Source organism: Liolophura sinensis, chromosome 12 (genome assembly GCF_032854445.1).
Source record: "Liolophura sinensis isolate JHLJ2023 chromosome 12, CUHK_Ljap_v2, whole genome shotgun sequence".
In the NCBI taxonomy this organism is placed as follows: domain Eukaryota; kingdom Metazoa; phylum Mollusca; class Polyplacophora; order Chitonida; family Chitonidae; genus Liolophura; species Liolophura sinensis.
Genome location: NC_088306.1, coordinates 19,580,790 through 19,599,026, shown reverse-complemented (window position 1 = coordinate 19,599,026; position 18,237 = coordinate 19,580,790). Strand labels below are relative to the sequence as shown.

The following is an 18,237-nucleotide window of genomic DNA, read 5'->3' as shown; positions in this document are numbered from 1 at the left end:
TTCCTTCCTCCTCACCATTTCTACCATTCCTCCCGTCAGTTGTTCTCAATGCCAATTTTTCGGTTTGGAATACAACCGTTTTGGCTCGTTCTTCCTTTGGCTTACTACCTTTCTTCCTGCCGTTTTGGGGGGTTGCCACAGTTCTCTTTCACCCTGAGCAGAGATTCAAGCAGCATCAGACCACTGGCTATCAGCTGACAGGCACCACACACGTACAGTGTGCTGTCATAAGTCCCCGTCTTGTCTTTGATAAAACCTATCAAAACAGAAAAGGCAAAATGCAAACCAGGCTATTGGTTTGTCCTGACGACAATTATTACAAAGAGCGATATTAGCATGAAAATTAGTATATTCAAGACGAAAATATACCGAATTTGTTTTATTACGTCATATTTCCCAGTATACTGAAACTAGCAAGGTCAATACAATTTCTCAGAAAGTAAGTATATTACTGGCGGTTCATTGATAAAGAAGTACGCAACTTTGCTAATATAGAAAAGAAGGCACTGAGATAATTTGTTGTTATAAAACTCTCATCTTCTTCATTCAAAGCTGATTAAGGGGGAAATCTGATCTCTCTCCATATCGTCTTATGCATATATGAATAATATCTGTATGACCAATTTCTGTGGACAGGATATAGGCAGGGTGCCGTTTAGAACATTCAAAATGTTTGCATTGCCGTCGGTCTCGACCATGCACTAATTTGCTAATTTGCACTTCGCATAATACGACATTTAATATCATTCAATTGAAAAGACAGACTTACCTAGGAGTGGGGGCGATACAATATTAGAAATTCCATGAGATGATACTACCAAGCCCATAGCACGGGGCATGCGCTCTTCTTCGACGAATTTCATTACTATTGGCAAGCTTAGAATGTGACCCGAACTTCCAATGAGGCCAAAAATAACCATGTATGCAGTCATGGTGTTGAAGGTATGTGCCAGAGGCAGAAGTAACGTAGCTATGCCCATAAGACAGAGTCCCGTCATCATCACTCGGTCCGGCCCGATTTTTTTTACATCAGATATAAGTCCCTGTATCAATCGACCAAAGATATCACATCCTCCTGCGATGGTCAAAAATAGTGCAGCCTTATCACGACTGATTCCGTACTCCTCAGCGCGAGGAATAAGATATATCGTCACGTTAACGAAACCCACCATGGAAAGACTTGTGGAAAATAAAAACAGCATGTATCTGGTGTTCCGAAACAAGGAGAAGTCAATGAAATAGCGAAAGGCAAAAAATAGTTTGCTTTTACTCTGGCGAGATTTCTCTTTCTTCGCATCCGGGCAACGCCTTCCAAGAGAAAGGTGCATACTGCCGTCGATACACTGTAGACTTGCGTAGCTATCGTACAATGCCTGGTCGGCGATGTCTGAGCACATCAACTCCGCCGAATCGTCATGCGCAACATCCGAAAATTCACTCTCATGATGATTGTTCTTCTGTTCCCTACTCCCTGCTTCCAAAGAAGAAGGCGCAGAACCCTTTGCAATACCTTTCTCCGTGCTATTCGATAATGATTCATACGTTTGGGAAGGTACTTCTTCCTTTGATGATTTCTGCAGGTTTGTCCACTTGAGTGCATGTAAAGTTAGGCCATGGTCCTTTCCACTGCTGCTGTCATGCGGTACAGACCCTAAGCTTAAAGCGCCTGGCACGTCTTGATCATTGCTACTCCCCGTGTTCTCCACAGAAGCAACACCTTGGGCAGGTGACAGTCCGGCTGCCTCTGCATTTGCTCCATTAGACTGAACGCGTAATCCTTCTGTGGTGGAAAGAACCATTAAGCGTCCACTTTCCCTGTCGTCCGCGCCATTGGAATCACTCGCCTCTCCTTTAGAGTTAGCTCCCTTGAAGGGCCTCACAAGTGCCCCGCCTACAGCGCAGTTAAGCAAAAGCCCGCCATAAATAAGGAATGATCCCCGCAAACCATACTGGTGGATGAGATACATGACCAGAGGCGGCAATGACATCACCCCTAAGCTCGAACCGCAGAAACAAATGCTGTTAGCCAGAGATCTATACCTGTCGAAGTATTTTCCAACGGCTATTTGACTTGGAATTGAGGTGCTCGTCATACCAATTCCTGTTTTGGAAAAACAATGTAGAAGTTTTCTTTAAAAACATGTTAGGTTCCGTCAAAAAGAGTCAACAGTAAGTTGTATGTTCTTTCATACTACAAATCAGATAGGTCAACATTGTCCAACTTGGTTGTCGTGTGTTGAACCGTGCTGAGCTGTGCTTAATTGTATTACCAAACTTCCGATAAACTGAAGAGGAAATTTCCATCTTTCTCTTCAACGGATGAGATACAATGACGAGCTGTCGGAGGAATCGTGTCGAGGGTTTAAGAGAGTGTTGTACAGGCAAGGGTATTTTTCATACTACTGTATCAATTCACTCACTCATTAACATAAAACGTTGGCCAGGAGCTTAGTTGGTCGGGTCCTGACAATTGATGTCGAATCCAGGTCTCGCTGGTTTGGATGCGATTTTAAGTCATGACTTTTTTAAGGTACCTGGTAAAGGGCGGCGGTTTGATCCAAATATTTCATAGTTCAGTCCGTTATGAGGTTGTGCAAGTGAAAATACCTTAAGTGCGGCGTTAAAGACCAACCAACATAACTAAACATGGAATGGACTGTAGGTTATTTCTTTCAGCAAGTCGCCTATATTCAGCTGTCTATAAATCGGTCATACTCGCTACCAAGATTGTCTTTAGCCAGTGACACGTAACAACACAAGCTCTACATGTTGGAAGTTCATATTCTTGCAAAGAAAATCTAATTCACAGGGTTAAAGTTCATAAACTCGGTTTCGTCAGCAAGAACCCATTGTCTAGGGTGACGTCAGAATTATTCAAAAACCAGTGGCATTCTGGATATTGGGCATAGTTAACATGTTTTGATGGAAGGCAACACCAGCTACTTAAACTGCTATTGATTCGACTGTAAACCCTGTTACCGACTCTGCTATGTTTGACATTGTTTACACGTTTTGATATAGTATAAGCTTAATTAATGAATTTTATTTTACCTCTTGTAGCATATCATCTCACTGCAGTATAGATTTAGAGATGGATATTCGGGAATTAAAGAGATGTCATCATTTTTGCAGAGACAATAGTGTAGGAGTGTTACCGCGTGGAGTTTGTTAAATCCTTTTGTTGGTGCAATCACGGGTAAAGCAAATTACTCTACACGCTCATTGTCCAGCATGCAGCTTGTTTTTTAATAATTATGACGTCACCCGAGGCAATGAGTTCTTGGTGTCGAAACTAAGTTTATGGAGATCAACATTATGAACTAGAAAAAGTGCTTTAACAGCATTTTTTGGTAATAATTTGAAACTTCAACGTATCATTGTGTAGAATTTGTGCTGTTACGTGTCACTGACGAAAGGGAATTTTGGGAGCGAGTATGACTGATTTACAGACACCTAAATATAGGCGACTCGCTAAATGAAATAGACTATGCACTAACAGCGTAACCATGCCAAACACAATCTTCCTTTGAACCGACGTGATATTTTCGCACAATGACAGAATATTAGTGACTATTTACTAAAGTGACCAATTACTATAGTGACTAACTACTATAGTCTAAACATTATACTGACTATATATACTACAGTTACTAAATACAAAAGCGACTAAATACTGAAGTGACGTAATTCTAAAGTGACTGAATACTGAAACAGTCCATATATTCAAGCATGGAAGTAGAGTCAAAGAGACATTCGTCCTTTGAGCACTAGCTTTTCATAAAGACTGAAAGAAACATGAGAGAATCAGTGGAGAAGACGACAAAGCAGGAATTAAGTAAACGTTTTACTTGATTGGAGTTTCAGGCAGAACTTCTGAATTTTGCAAATATAACACGATGGTATGTTTTATGGCTTGACAAAACGTGAGTGTTTGGAGTAAATCACTCTTTTTCTTGTCCTTGACAAACCTCCGAAAGTCGAAGCCGAAGGCAAATGAAACCCCACTTCATCAACCTCAGAACACACACACATTCAAAAGGATCTATTTCTTTAAATGATTGTTAATGCTGACTGCCGTTGTGTAAGTGAAATATATACGACGTAAAACACTGATCAAATAAAATAAATGAATTTATTTCACAAATCTTTAACGCCATACTTAAAAAATTTTCCCGAAGTGCCAGGGCACACCACAGTCTTTTAACAAGTTACCAAAGTTATAGATAAGTGTACAGCAAACGTTATTAAGCACACCTGTTAGAGGAGCGTCGTGGACAGCTTAATGTCACCAACGCCTAACTAGCGGTGAGCGTGGGGCAACAGAAAATAGCGCCACTGACCTGTCATTAAGCCCAGGGTGAGGACGTGAAACTCCAGGTTGGGGGCGAAGTAAGAGAGAATCAGACCCAGAGAGAAGATGAGGGAGCCAAAAAGTAGGACAGTCCTCTCGGTGAACCTCACGGTCATGACACTCACTATAGGTGCTGGAACAGAAACGAAGACTGCAGAGCGATTGGGCCATCATGTAAACTTACGTGAGGGATAAACCCTACGAAACTTATATTTGATGAGTGTTTGATTCATGAGTGAGCTCAACCAGACAAAAATTACCCGCTTATAATAATAGGAAATCGCACAAAACTTACTGACTCACATGATGACGGTCCGGTTTACAGATGGGTGAAACCGGACAAAACTTATTGACTCACATGATGACGGTCCAGTTTATGGGTGGGAGAAACCGAACAAAACTCACTGACTCGCATGGCGGCGGTCCGGTTTATGGGTGGGTGAAACGGGACAAATCTTATGGACCCTCATGACGGCGGTCCGGTTTATGGGTGGGAGAACCTGAACAAAACTCACAGACTCGCATGACGGCGGTCCGGTTTATGGGTTGGAGAAACCGAGCAAAACTCACTGACTCGCATGACGGCGGTCCGGTTTATTAGTGGGAGAAACGGAACAAAACTGGTTGACTTGCATCATGGCGGTTCTGGACCAAAGCTTAGTGACCGGGCACAGCTAAGTGTAAACCGTAAATGTGAAAAAAAAAATGATTAACCGCACTTCACCAATACCTTGTCAAAATTAATGCCATAACTGCCATAACGATCAGTTCGTAATGAGCCCATGGTTTTGTTAACTCGATCCGCAATCGGAGTGAATTCCCTCTCTTTGCGTAATGCTATAGTCAACAATTTTTCAATTTTTGAACTGTACGATTCAGTTTCATGGGAGGATGAACTAGGTTTTGATACTATGGTGGGTTAGGCGTTGGTGTTATGATGGGCAGAGATGCTATGGTGGACAAAGATGCTATGATGGACAGAGAAGCTATGATGGTCAGAGATGCTGTGATGTGCAGAGATTCTATGAAGGGCAGATATGCTGTGCTGGGCAGAGATAATATGATGAACAGAGAAGCTAGGATGGGCAGAAATGCCAGGGTGGGCAGAGATGCTGTGCTGGGCAGAGATGCTATGGTGGACAGAGATGCTGTGCTGGGCAGAGATACTATGAAGAGCAGAGAAGCTAGGATGGGCAGAGATGCCAGGGTGGGCAGAGATGCTGTGCTGGGCAGAGATGCTAGGGTGGACAGGGATGCTGGCATAGGCAGAGATTCTAACATGGGCAGAGATGCTACGATGGCAGAGATGCTAGGGCGGACAGAGATGCTGGGATAGGCAGAGATGCTAGGGTGGGCAGAGATGCTTGGATGATAGAGATGCTGTGGTGGGCAATGATATGATGGCCAGGGATGCTATGATGTCCAGGGATGATAAAATGGACAGACATGCTGTGATGGGCAGAAATGCTATGATGGGCAGAGATGCCATGAAGGGCAGAGATGCTATGATGGGCAGAGATGCTATGATGGGCAGAGATGCTAGGGCGGACAGAGATGCTGGGATAGGCAGAGATGCTAGGGTGGGCAGAGATGCTTGGATGATAGAGATGCTGTGGTGGGCAATGATATGATGGCCAGGGATGCTATGATGTCCAGGGATGATAAAATGGACAGACATGCTGTGATGGGCAGAAATGCTAGGATGGACAGAGATGCTATGATAGACAGACATGCTGGGATGGACAGAAATGCTGGGATGGGCAGAGATGCTGGGATGGACAGAGATACTGGGATGGGCAGAGATGCTAGGATGGGCAGAGATGCTGAGATGGGCAGAGAAGCTAGGATGGGCAGAGATATTAGGATGGCCAGAGATACTGGGATGGACAGAAATGCTAAGCATCGATATTATGATGGAAATTTATATTACAATGGATATTTTGTAGGTGCCAGCCACCTCGGCCACGGAGGCCCCCATTAATTAAATAAATAAACACCTCGTTAAAATGGATAAAATGAAAGGAGCGGAGGTTTTGCAGTTTAAAATGTCAAGTTTTTACGTCCACATGATAATATGGGAGACAGCAAGGGATTTTACACGCAGAAAACATCTTACCGGAAATGCTAATCGCACCATACCGGAAGCCTTGAACGAGTGACGTCATTGAGGCTGAACTGCCAAACTCCTCTACCAAAGCAGCATAAAAAATTCCGAAGCCTCGCGCATAGCCGGCTACAACCATGTAGATGATACTGACGCCTGTGGACAAACAGGTTGTTTTTAAAACATACATGACCCGTAACACACAAGTAATGTAGCTGCGAAAAACGAAAGCTTTCTTTTGGTTCAATATTTCATCACTTGTGACGAGCCCCATCACTACAAATGGTGGCAAAATAAAATCCTGAAACAATGAGCCAAAATGAAGCTTATGTTTTCCGGAGTGACACTGCTAGTGTAGTTTTTGAAGCTTATCAATGGATTTTCTGGAAACATGAGACGATCGTCAACTATGATATATAGATAAGCAAAAACGGCTCCCAGTTTCACAACTGAATGATACTCTTCATATCAAGTCTTACTTTTGTGTTAAAATGCTCTCTGTATCAATAAATGTATAAATACTCGCAAATTACCTGCCCCCTAGCACCATGGCTTCAGAAGAATTAGGTAAAACAAATTGCAGTAAGGTTAATTGCAAGTTACTGGTCTAGAATTACTCAAAATGTTGTGTTTTCATCACATTCAACATACAATCACATTAAAACAATGCAAAGGACCTGGCCTCGAGTTATCCGCAGGTTGAGAAGGGTCTATAGCCGCGTTTAGACTACAGCCGGGCCGGGCCCATTTTAGCAGGGTCGCGCTTGATCAGGGCCGAGCCCCCTTGACAAGTACCGTTTACATTACACGCCTCGCTGGCGGGCCAAATCCATTATCACAAACAGGAACGACAACTCAGGTTGAGTTGGGCTGTTTATTTGTGGCACTCTTCAGACATTGGAGGTACAAACACTTTATTCAGCTGCGAAAATGGCGCTGCCAGTAGTTGTAAGGCAAAGATACAGACGGCCTTTTCGAAACTCATATACATCCACCTGTATGATGTTCTCGTTGAATTATTTTCATAGCCAGTCTCGGAGAATTCGTTTACAAATTCGCCCAAATAGCTAATAGCTGTTCTGTCTCCTCTTTTGTCCAAGTTGCGCCACGATTTGTTGACATATTTAAATTCTTATTGTTCGAAAAAAAGTGCGCCAATTGAAAAGCCGGAAGTGGAAGTTGCCTTTAAGCATGCGCAGTTAAGTCCTCTGAGCGGGCCAGGCACGCTGACGCGTTTACACTACACGTTTGGCTAGCCGAGCCGAGCTTCAGCTGGGTCGAGCCTACCTCTCGTTGAGGGGTTCGGCCCGGTCAAATCTGGCACGGTGCCGAGTACGCTTAACCCGTTTAGACTACCCAATTTTTTGCCGGGCCGAGCCCGGTTGAAAAGCGGTAGTGTAAACGGGGCTTATTTTTAACGCTTCGATTGCGGCTCGGGGTTAAAATTTCACACCCAGGGTTTTAATCCACACATTCCCTTTCAGGCCGCGGATAACTTGTATTAGCCTACATGATTTATTGTATGATCAAACATTTCCCCTGATAACAGAGATATTTGTTTGTATGACCCCTGTCCGATATTTGTTTTCTATTGATATGATATTCTCCGATGTAAATATCCCACAAGTAGCAGTATTGCTATAGGGAGTATTTTAATACAATACTAAGATCTGATATGAAGAGTATCATTCAGTTGTGAAATTGGGAGCCATTTGCTATTTTTGCTTATCTGTATATCATAGCTGCCGATAGCCAGTGCCATTTTGATTTTCCATTATACTGATATGGGTCAACCAGTCGTTGCACTATCCCCTTAATACTGAACGCCAAGCGAGGAAGTTACAAATTCCTCTTTTAATGTCTCAGGTTTGACCCGACCCAGGACTGACCCTGGGTCTACCGCTCAACTTCCTCTTTTAAAGTCTCAGGTTTGACCCGACCATGGGTTGACCCTGGGTCTACCGCTCAAGATGCGAACGTTCTATCAACTGAGCTATCTGGGCCGGTGATCTAGGTTAGACATTTCGATTAAATGGACAAATGCTATTCTACATATACATGTATAGGAGTATATCATATTAATGACTTGGTTATAATGAGAACTTAGTAATAACATAGATGTGTTGGTGATCGTACCCACAAGCATTATCCAGGCCCACCCCGTATCTCTTGTCGTCATTGTTGTATCTCTCTTCCTCATGGCATCTCTGTTCGATCGGACAGCCACCTTTCTTGAGCTGATTCAAATGGGTCCTTCTCCACGCAAACTGGAACTCGGATATTCCCTGTCATGTGCTTTCCATTTGCGTATACTCCAACCGGACTATTCTCGATGTTTAGGTTCTTTCGAAATGTGGCCACTACAGGAACTTTTACTTTTTGTACTCTTGTTCTTAAGACCAACACCTTCTTGTGCTTTCCGGGGTTCTATTGCAACACCTTTCGCGCTCTCATATGGTGTAACGGTGAAAACATTTCGTCCTCTTCCTGGCTCTATCGATAACCCTTTTTGTGATCTCTCTGTTTGTATCGGACAACACCTTTTTGCTCTCCCGAGTTCTATCGACAACACTTTTTGTGCTCTTCCTGTTTCTATCGGTCAACATCTTTCGTCTTCTCCCTGGCTCTACTGATGACACCTTTCGTGCCCTCCTTCTTTTTATCGGTTAACACCTATCGAGCTCTCCCTGGCACAACATCGCCACATTATGAATTCTCCCTGCTTCCGTTGGTAAACACCTTTGTTGCTTTCTATAGCTTTTCGGTCAACACATTTTTGTGCTTTCCCTGTCACTCAACACTTTTAAATCTCTCCCTGGCAGAGTATCACCAAATCTTGAGCTCTCTCCCTCGTTCTATCTGTGAACACCTTTTGTGCTCTCTCTGGCTCAGCATCAGAGCCTTTTGTACCCTACCTGTTTCTTTCGGTCAACATCGTTTATCCTTCCTCTGGCTCTACACCTTTTCTTTACGAATAAAAACACTATATAATCTGTATTCGCATGCCCCTGAGGCATTTACTACATCACAACGCAGGCCTGTATTCCCCTAGATATGCTCTGCTTGCTTCAATGCTCTGTTCTCGATAAGATTTCCGAATCTTTACTTTACTTTCCGTGCTTTCATTTACGTGAAGTGAAACTGTTTTTCCGCGTCATTTCCCCATCGGTAAATCGCTACTTAACCTTGGCAATTTTTTAAGTCGTATTTACGAGTATGTCTACATGATGGCTCGAAGTGGAGGTCACCCGCAATACATATGTAATGCGCCTAACATTTAAAGAGACATGTACTATCCACATACGACATATTTTCGCTGTTTTCATATTTTTCCCGGAAGCTATGAAAGATTGGCATCCGCACGTCCCGTGCCTGTTATCATTAAATAGATGGGACCCAGTAACCCGGTAAACTAATACAGCTGTGTAAAAATCTATATTTGCATGGACATTACACACAACCACAGTATAGAAAGCTCGTATGACTAGCGTGTGGTTTGAATGAAATCTCGCATCAGTGAGACTCTGTATACTACTATGTCGATACTACTACATAGGGATATTTCTTTTTATCAACAATGAAAAAAACAACTATCATGGCTTCTCGGAAGGGTTTTAAATAACGTTAAAGAGGTTTCAACGTTTCATGAAGTGCAAAATAAGGATTCATTTACGGATTTACATGTATTTCTCACCATGCATCCCATTTTTATTATATCTATATTATTTCGTTGTCTTTAACCCTGAGCAATATTACCGAAGTGGCGTTCAACTATAATTATAATTACAGCTCCAATAAAAATGTTACATTTTTTTATATAATTCTGTTTCAAGTGTCGCTTAAAGGCGTTGAATAACCCACTTTTTGATGCTGGAATGCGAACACTTTGAAGAGTGTTGAAACATTAACACTTTATAAAAGTGGTCAGAAGTGATCTTTACAGTGTTAAATATAATACTTTAGTTATAGGAATTAATAATAACCTTTCATTCTTGTGCCGTCAACGCCATTTTCTCCTATACTCCTATGATCTCCTGGTAGGTATGTGTATCTGGAATTTGATTTATTTATTTATTTGATAGGTGTTTTACGCCGTAAATGCCACACGACAGCGGCCAGCATTATGATGGGAGGAAACTGGGCAGAGCCCGGGTGAAACCCACTACCACTGGAACTTGATAATTCAGCAGTAAAATTTTCTGCTTTGTGTGAAACCCGTGGCATTTGATTTCTTAAATCTGTAGCATGAACATTAGACCTACACTGTACTGATGAAACTTATTTCTATTCTTAGACTCTTAGACTCATTCGAAGTTATAAATGCTGTGAGCAATCATGATTTCTGTCGATGACGCATAAAGTAGATCAAGTGAGCTGCTCATCCCGCTGACGCTGTGTTCTTGCCGCGAGGTGAACGTGCGAGGTCACAGGCTCTAACCCAGCTCTGACCTGGTTCGGCTGGTCGATGAGGCGTGAAGTTAGGACTGATTGGAATATAGCAAAGGGCGGTGGTTTACAAACGTTTGATGGACCCAATGTGAAAGGAGCTGATCTGATTGATTGATTGAGTGAGTGAGTGATTGAGTGAGTGAGTGAGTGAGTGAGTGATTAATTGATTGGTGTTTTACGCCGTACTCAAAAGTATTTCACATACCACGTCGACCAGTAACTGAGGTGGGAGGAAACCGACCAGATCCCGGGGAAATCCCACGACCATCCGCAGGTTGCTAACAGACCTTCTCACGTACGGCCGACCAGGAAGCCAGCATGAGCTGGTCTTGAACTAATAGCGAGACTGGTGTTTTACCACGTGCTCAAAAATATTTCACATACGACGGAGACCAGTAACTGAGGTGGGAGGAAACCGGACAAAGCACAGGGGAAACCCACGACTATCCGCAGATTACTGAGACACCTTTTCGCGTAGATTTTATAAAATTGGTTCTATATATACGTTTCTTTCATAAATAAGTAAAACATATGTTGTTATTGATCTGGTCACTTTAATTGTTGGCATATACTGAAGACAGGACAGCTTGTACATATCTAAAGACATTTGTCCACATCTAAAAATAAATAATAATAAAAAACGGCCTAGTCATTCAATTGAACAAGGTTATATAATGATCCCAGTCAAGAATATTAGAATTTATTTCAAACTATTTAAAGTTTATGATACTTTTAATTATTTATTTATTTCATTTATGTTTTAAGCCGAACTCAAGAACATTTCCCTTATGAGACGGCAGCCAGTGTTATGGTGGGAGGAAACCGTGCACAGCCCGAGGGAAACCCACGACCATCCGCAGGTTGCTGATAGACCTTCCCACGTTATGATAATTTTATCTAAGGCGTAAATGTTGCATGTGCCGAATGGCATTATATTTGTAGAAATGATTAATCATTTAAAAATGGCAAATAAATTGTCCTAATGGGAAGAAAACATTCGTAATACAACAACTAATACCGCGATGTTAAGATTTGGACTGGCTCTCAGCCGTAAAATACAAGTCAGCAGGCCACCTTTTGACAATGTCGACACGGTGCCAAGTTCCTTTTTAACCAGTCATCTATATTCAGACGTGTAAAATCACACTCGCTACCTTTCGTTAGCGACACACAACAGCACAAGCCCCCACGCATGGATATGTTGAACGTCTATATTATTGCCAAGAAAATGCAGTTGGAGTACTTTTTTGTAATTCATAATGCTCAAATCCATGAGCTTGGTTTCGACACCAAGAACGCATTGCTTCGGGTGAGGTCACAATTATTCAAACACCAGTGGCATGCCTATTAATGGGCTGAGTTTCGCATACTTTGATGGAGAGCGACACCTGTTACCAGAACTGCTGTTGACTTCACTCTTAACCATGTTTCTGACATTGTCATATTTGATATTGTTTACACATTTTAGTACAACATAACCATAAGGTTAAAGAAAGCTAAAATACAAAGTAAGGCTCGTCTGAAAAATATGAATAAACATACTTTAATTTATTTTTCAAATATTTGAAAAGTATGGTTAGCTTTATGAGCTATACTGACGGTAGTGAGGAATTCTGACGTCATATCACCTTTTTTCCTGATGTTCACCAGAAGGAAGGAATTTTGGGAACATAATTTCAGTAATCTTTTACTCATTGGCTAAAAGAGTTATTCCAACATTCCGTGTTTTGATTAGAGTTCCATAAACTTCTTGTGACATCAGAGTTCCTAACCTCTAATAGTATAGTCTATAAAGCTCATCTTAGAATTAAAATCTTTGAGCTCCTTTAACTCCCTGCACAAAAATCTAAAAAATAATTGAAAATATATTTATGCATAGTTTTAAAGTCTCCTTAGTGACGCATGCATCGATTTTTAGAGGTCTTTTCCTTTAATAAATGAACTTATTTTATTTCTTGTAGTCTTGTGATATCACGGCAGACTGGTTTTAGAGTTGGATATTAGGCAATTCCGTTATGAAAAAAACAATATAGCCTATTTGCAGGGACGGAAGTGCAAGTTGTGCTTCTGCGCGGAGTTCGCAACTAATGTAAAATAAACTACTCTCCACGCCCATTGTCCAGCATGTCACTTGTTTTTTGGAATAATTACAAGGTCTCCCGAGGCAATGAGTTCTTGCAGTCCAAACAAAGCTTATTAGAAACAGTGTTTAACTTCAATATATCCATGTGTAGAGCATACGTTGTTGCGTGTCTTTCACAATAGGAAATGTTGGTAGCGAGTATGACTGATTTTAGTCGCAGTTGAATATAGGCGACTGGCTAAAAGAATCAGATTATCGACTGACTGTTGTTCTCTTGTAGTACATGAGTACTACGTCGCCTGTTAGCCCACAAACGGGATCACAAAGGCAGGGATAAACAATGCACTGCAGAGCTTGGGGCCAAATTACATATGGAGGGAAAGACTCCCCATTCCTTTTCCACAAAGTATTTATTTATTTACTCAGTTGCGGATTGGTGTTTTGAGCCGTATTCTAGAATTTTTCACTCATACGACGGCGACCAGCATTATGGTGGGATGAAACCGGGCAGAGCCCGGGGAAAACCCACGATCATCCGCAAATGACTGTCAGACCTTCCCACGTACAACTCGGGGCCAGCAGGAAATGGACTTGAACTCACATCGACCGCATCAATGAGAGTCTTCTGGGGCATTGTGCCGCACGTGCACGATAACCCCTCGGTCATTCACGGAGGCCTCCCACAAAGTAACTGCAGGCCAAGTTCATTGCAACTACCTATGCAAGAGAACGACATTTGTTGCAATGGTGGTTACAATCAACTTATAGCCTGTCGATTACTCAACATGTGGAACAAGGCACATGTTGAACAACAGGTCTACCTGATGTACGAAACGGTAACAACATTGCCTTCCTCGCCTGTACATATAAATATATGTAGTTCGTCAATTTCGGGGGTCAGAGGATGACATATGCCCTCCTGTCTCAGTGAAACGTCAAGCAACATGTCTTTCGGAAACTACGTAGCCCATGCAGCTACATTGTCCTTCAGTTATTATTCTATTGCCTTGCCTATGTATTACCCTGACTATCATGTATTACGTTGTCTATCAGGGATTACCCTTTCCATTACGTATTACGTTGTCTATCATGCCTAATCCTATCTATCGTCCATTATCCCATCACGTATTACCCTGTTCATCATGCATTATGTACATTGTCTATCATGTATTACGAACGCTGCCATATAATACGCTGTTCAGCATGTATTACCCTGTCTAACACGTATTACGTTGTCTATCAGGCAATGCCCTGCCCATTACGTATTACGTTGTCTACCATGTATAATCCTGTCTATCGTGCATTGCCTCTTCTGCCACGTATTACTCTGTTCATCATGCATTATTAATATACGTTGTACCATGTATTACGAAATATGTCACGTATTACGCTGTTCAGCATGTATTACCCTGTCTAACACGAATCACCCTATCATATATTACCCTGTCTACTATGTATTAAACTACTTATCATACATTATAGTGTCTTGTAATACCATCATTACCATATCAATCTCGTATTTCAGTATCTATCATGTATTACCCTGTCTACCATGTATTACCAAGTACATAATGTAGTACAGTGTCACTCATGTACTATTTTATCTATTATGTATTATCCTGTCTAGTAGGAATTATTGCATCTAGTAGAAATCACGGCTGTTATGCATTATCCTGTCTCTCAGGAATTACTCCTTCCAGCATTATCCTGTGTATCAGGTAGTATTCTCTCTATCAGAAATTCTCCCGTCTGTTAGGAATTATCCTGTCTATAATGCATTACCTTGTCTATCATGTATTACCCTGTATATTCGGTTTGGAATCGCCTCCCCCCTCACCCCCCCCCCCAAATTCTTCATCACACCTTTTCTGTAACATGTGTCTGTGCTTTGGAGTAGTCCTTCTTCCCGCATCACCGTTTTCCCCTATATCCCGTCTACAGTTTGGAGTAGCCTCCCTTTGCTCATCACAGTTTCCCCAATATCCTGTCTACAGTTTGGAGTAGCCTCCCTTTGCTCATCACAGTTTCCCCTATATCTTGTCTACAGTTTGGAGTAGCCTCCCTTTGCTCATCACAGTTTTCTCCTATACACTGTCTACGGATTGGAGTAGTCTCCCTTCCTTCACCACAGTTTTCCGCCTTACCCTGTCTACCGTTTGGAGTAGCCTTATTCACAGTCTTACCCTCCCATAACTCCACCATCACTGTTTTTTTCTTCTTCCGTTCTTTAGTGGTTTGTGTTGAACGCTGTTTTGGGAGTCGGGACTTGCGACATAGAACGTACATTTTGGTAAATTGTTGACGGTTGGTATACCAATGTCTATTTTCACATCTAAATTTATATCCAATCTCAGTGCCGTTTTCACCCTGTCTACGATTTGTATCGACTCCTTATCCACCCCACCAGAGGTTCCAGCATCATCAGCCCGCTGGCTATCAGCTGACACGCGCCACACACGTACAGTGTGCTGTCGTAAGTCCCTGTCTGGTCTTTGATGAAACCTGGGAATACAGCATTTTTGTCAAAAGAAACACGGCAACGATTGATATATAGATGTATACATCACTTCTCATGAGAAACAGAGATTCGACTTCAACGTATCTAAATTAGATTTAAACTTTTATTCTGATTTGTATTAACCTACTAAAAGGGTACTTCTCACACACGCGTGGTTTACGAACATAACCAGTGTGGACTGGAAACCTAACAGATGTGGAGTTATCAAATGACCTTCAATAAATCCTCAGCAAATTTGACCATGCAGTAAAGTCGGGCTCAAAATGTTATTTGAAAACATGATTTATATGATTTTGTACACTAAAATGCTTGTTCAAGTAAAAAGCGCATGTGAATAAAAGTTATATGTATTTATTTCATTGGTGTTTTACACCGCAATGAAGAATATTGTAATTTAGACACCGGCGACCAGCATTATGATGGGGTTAAACCGCGCTTAGCGTGAAAGAAACCTTCGACCTTCCGCAGGTAGCTGCAGACCTTCCCAAGTACGGCCGGAGAGCAAATCAACATGAGCTGGACTTGAACTCATACCGACCACATTTGTGAGAGGCCATTGTGTAACTGAGCCGCGCTGGCACGCAAACCACCTCGGCCACAGAGGTACCACAAACTTACAAACTAAAAAATAACTGGTGCAGATCATGCAGCTTTCCCCCATTATGCCAAATTATACTCTATGCCTACAGTCGAATTTGTTGAGATTTATGGTTGGTTGCAGTTATGACTATCAGAAAATGTGCAATTTACCAGACTTACCTAAGATTGGTGGAGAAAGAGCGCTAGCTATTCCATGGAAGGACATGACAAGGCCCATGGCCCGGGGCATGCGTTCCCCACCCACAAACATCATCACAACCGGTAAACACAGCAAGTGACCTGAGCTTCCAATCAGACCAAAAAGTACCACGTAAACGGTCATAGTGTTAAAAGTTACCGCTAGAGGGAGTAGCAATGTAGCAATGCCCATGACGAGCAGACCAACCATCATAACTCGATGTGGGCCAATTTTCTTCACATCAGAGACAACCCCTAAAATTAAACGCCCAATGATATCACATCCCCCTGCAATTGTCAGAAATAATGCAGCCTTATCACGACCAATTCCGTATTCTTCCGCACGAGGAATTAGATATATGGTTACATTGGCAAACGACACCATGGCAAAGCTGGTGGAAAACAAAAACAGCATAAATCTGACATGACGGAATAAGGAAAAGTCAAAAATCGAACGAATAAAGTCGCAGATTGAGGGTTTGGTGGATGATAGGCTCTCAGGACCTCTCTGAAATGACAAGTCTTCAGCCATCGGACATTCCCTGTCAGTGAACAGGTACATGCTCCCATCCACACAGTGCAAACTCGCATAACTGCTACACCATCTCCTGTGGGAATTTTCAAAGTCTGGTTCTTCCAGTGAGTTTGTCACCGTGTTAATATTTCTGTTTGGCTGGCGTTTACTTTGTAGCCATTCCTTGGCCATTTTTGAAGAACTGGGCATTGAAGTGTGCCTTGTTTGCGCAGAGGAATGTGCTCTTTCGAACATTTGTTCATCGTCAATAGCATTGTTGCTATTCGTCTGTGTGTTGGATAATTTCTGTTCATAAACCTCAGCAGATAACATCGATGATTCAGGAAGAGAATTTGGCAAATGAGAAATGTCAGGAGAACGGCATTTTTTGTCTTTGAACAGGCTTTGATATTCTGATATGCCCTCTGATTTGCCAGCTGCTTGAAACTTTTGTACCACGGAAGGAGCCTCTGTGCATGCACGTTTACTTTTTCCCGTTTCAATAGATTCCGGGCCTGCTGCTTCAGAGTAAGCTCCCTTAATCGGCCTCACAACGGCCGCGCCGACAGCGCAGTTAAGCAATAATCCCCCGTAGATAAGGAATGATCCCTGCAAGCCGTATTCGTGGATGAGATACATTACCAGAGGCGGTAAAGACATCATGCCCAAACTGGAACCGCAAAAACAAATACTGTTGGCCAGAGACCTGTACTTGTCGAAGTATTTTCCCACAGCTATTTGACCAGGTGTCAAAATGGCGGCCATCCCAACCCCTGTGCAGTAGCAAAGACAAAAGGATTGTTAAGTTTATGTTAAAGAAATCGCAGATTCATTTCTAATTTTCTAAAACTTTTAGAAAGCTGTCTGTCGTCCTCTGTTTTGTCATGTTGATGACAATGGGCTGTCTATTCATCTTGTTGAATTAGACGTAAGATATATAAACGGTTGCAAATCAAAGCGCAACTGAGATACATATTTTGTTATCGACAACTGATATTCTAGCATGGTACACAAATTGAATACTGATTTCATTCGGTCGCCTAGAACATACCTTGCGTCTTTCCTACGTCAATGAAACCTGTTGACCGCTTCTCTGTGTAATTCCGTCCTATTTTCAGTGCTTTATATACTTTCTCAGTACCTTGTTAATAATTTGTGTTTAACGTCGTTTTGGAAATTGGACTTGCGATTATTGACCTGGAATGTCCTAATTGTTTGACGGCTGGTATACGAATGTCTGTTTCGACGTATAAATTCCCTACAGTGATGATTCCGCCGATGAGGTGATCTCCACTGTAGGTATGATGACCAACCGGAGTGCATGAGTGTGAAATTATACAAATTACATCCATCAGCCGGATAAGATAAACATTTAGTGACAAGAACATGGCCTACAGCTCAAAAACAAGAATCAGCAAAAAAACCTGCAAAGTTACGCTGA

At 42.1% G+C, this 18,237-nt stretch overlaps 2 protein-coding genes across 2 annotated transcripts; both read right to left on the bottom strand.

The window, feature by feature from the left end:
- Positions 1 to 104: 104 nt before the first annotated feature.
- LOC135479769 (monocarboxylate transporter 2-like) lies at positions 105 to 4,467 on the bottom strand. Its single transcript, XM_064759675.1, has 3 exons — positions 4,341 to 4,467; positions 770 to 2,101; positions 105 to 256 (listed from the first exon to the last, which is right to left on the bottom strand). The coding sequence occupies exons 1-3, from the start codon at positions 4,465 to 4,467 to the stop codon at positions 105 to 107; spliced, it is 1,611 nt and encodes a 536-aa protein (XP_064615745.1).
- Positions 4,468 to 15,097: 10,630 nt separating this feature from the next.
- On the bottom strand, positions 15,098 to 17,498 carry LOC135479587 (monocarboxylate transporter 2-like). Its single transcript, XM_064759478.1, has 2 exons — positions 16,265 to 17,498; positions 15,098 to 15,489 (listed from the first exon to the last, which is right to left on the bottom strand). The coding sequence occupies exons 1-2, from the start codon at positions 17,457 to 17,459 to the stop codon at positions 15,359 to 15,361; spliced, it is 1,326 nt and encodes a 441-aa protein (XP_064615548.1). The 5' UTR covers positions 17,460 to 17,498; the 3' UTR covers positions 15,098 to 15,358.
- Between the last annotated feature and the right edge of the window lie 739 nt (positions 17,499 to 18,237).

Bases quoted from the DNA above. Each gene is read 5' to 3' on its own strand.
- LOC135479769 (XM_064759675.1), bottom strand. From the start codon at position 4,467: ATGACCGTGAGGTTCACCGAGAGGACTGTCCTACTTTTTGGCTCCCTC. The intron at 2,102-4,340 runs GTCAGTGGCGCT...TTTCCAAAACAG, and splicing joins CACCCTGGGCTTAATGACAG to GAATTGGTATGACGAGCACC. The intron at 257-769 runs GTAAGTCTGTCT...CTGTTTTGATAG, and splicing joins TGTATCGCCCCCACTCCTAG to GTTTTATCAAAGACAAGACG.
- LOC135479587 (XM_064759478.1), bottom strand. From the start codon at position 17,459: ATGATGTCTTTACCGCCTCTGGTAATGTATCTCATCCACGAATACGGC. The intron at 15,490-16,264 runs GTAAGTCTGGTA...CTGTATTCCCAG, and splicing joins TCTTTCTCCACCAATCTTAG to GTTTCATCAAAGACCAGACA.